General features: G+C 23.0%; 1 protein-coding gene across 1 annotated transcript in view; it reads right to left on the bottom strand.

Moving 5' to 3' along the window:
- Window positions 1–1,195, bottom strand: part of DICPUDRAFT_85395 (uncharacterized protein) — a gene marked incomplete at both ends in the record, with an annotated part of 2,474 nt that extends 1,279 nt beyond the window's left edge. The window contains 2 exons of the mRNA XM_003294908.1: window positions 54–995; window positions 1,039–1,195. Of these exons, the coding sequence (XP_003294956.1) occupies window positions 54–995; window positions 1,039–1,195 (1,099 nt within the window). The remainder of the gene's footprint in view (window positions 1–53; window positions 996–1,038) is intronic.
- Between the last annotated feature and the right edge of the window lie 497 nt (window positions 1,196–1,692).

Genomic DNA, 1,692 nt, shown 5'->3' on the forward strand with positions numbered 1-1,692 from the left:
GATATTTGGATTTGATATATAAATAAAAATATATTTTTTATATACATAATAACCAATAGCAAAGGTGGCAATAAAGATGGAACCTGCAACTATAATTGGATAACTGGTACTACCTTTTACATATTTAGCAATAGAATTCATAGCAATAAATGGTAAATCACTATTATTATGAATATTTAAACAACTGATTTCACGTGATTTTTGTTTACCTTCTTCTTCAGTTGGTAATTTTATAAATTGAATATGAACATATGATGGTTGACGGCAAAAGAATGGAATTTTAATTGAACGGGCTTCTGGTAATGGGCTGCTAATACTCTTTTTGTTTCTAATAGTCACAATAACATTTTGTGGATCATTTGATTGTTTTTGACAAGTGACTTTGAATGAATTATTATCACCTGGAGTGATTGAGAGTGAGTTTTGTTCTTTATTATCTGATGAAATAAATTTGGAATAAATCTTTGGTTGTAAAAGCCATGTCTCTTTACCACCACAGAAAGAAACCTCGGCCGACGAACCTAAACTTAATAAAAACTCTATTTGATCAGCTGGTGGAGAAGCAAAAATACGAATTTCTTCTCTCATTCCATTGTATTGAACTGAAATAACAGTTGAGCCTTCTTTTAGAGCCAAAAATTCACGAGATGAACATATGTCACTTGATATCTTTTGTTGGTCGACCTTTTCATGTGGTAAAATTTTGAAAATGGAATCATCTTTAACTTTCCATTCTAAATTATTAATTGAGCAAGATTCGAAATGAACTCCATTTGGTAAATGATTTGATAATAATTTAGTTGAGAGTACTAATTTTTTACCAACTTCGACCTCTACTTGAGATGATGAAAAAACAATTTGGTCTGGTTCTTGAACAATGACAACAGATCTAGCACAATTATTATTAGAAATAACACCTTTAGAATTGACATCAACAATGGATGTATTTCCAACTTTTGGATTCCAAATATAAGTTGGAGTTGAGTTTGGAAAATCTATAAAAAAAATTAAGGTTAATTTTTATTATCCAATATTTACTTTTTAAAAAAGTTCTATTTTTAGTTAATAGTTTATAGTTTATTTTAGTACCTGGAATGCAAATTGAAGAACTTGGATTTAATTGGGGTGTTTGGGTAAATCTTGATAAAAAAAATATAACTAAAAATGATAGAAATAAAATTTTATTTACTATCATATTTAGGTTGATTTTATATAAATATATATAAAATATATAAATATATAAAATAATAAAGAAAGAAAAAGTTGAAAAAATAAAATATTGAAAAATGTGTGAATATTATTTAATTAAAATTATAAAAAAAAAAAAATATTATTGTGTTGAAAAATTGTAAAAAAAAGCTATTATTTGTGTGAATAAAATAATAAAGAAAAAAAAATAAAATATTTTCTTTAATTCAAAAAAAAAAAAAAAAAATTAAAATAATAAAATATAAAAAATAAATTCAAAAAAATTTATTTATTAAAAAGAAAGAATTGTTTAATTTTTTTTATAAAATAAAGAAAATAATTAAAAAAATATTTGTAAAGCAATAATTTAGTTTATATCTTTTTTTATATTATAGATTGATCATTTTTTTTATTTGATTTCGATTTTTTATTTAATTCTCTTTTAAATGATACCCAAAACATTAAACTAACTTTTTCATTGTAAAAAAATGATTTTAAAAAAAT

The sequence above is a fragment of the Dictyostelium purpureum genome, assembly GCF_000190715.1.
Source record: "Dictyostelium purpureum unplaced genomic scaffold DICPUscaffold_675, whole genome shotgun sequence".
Taxonomy (NCBI): Eukaryota; Evosea; class Eumycetozoa; order Dictyosteliales; family Dictyosteliaceae; genus Dictyostelium; species Dictyostelium purpureum.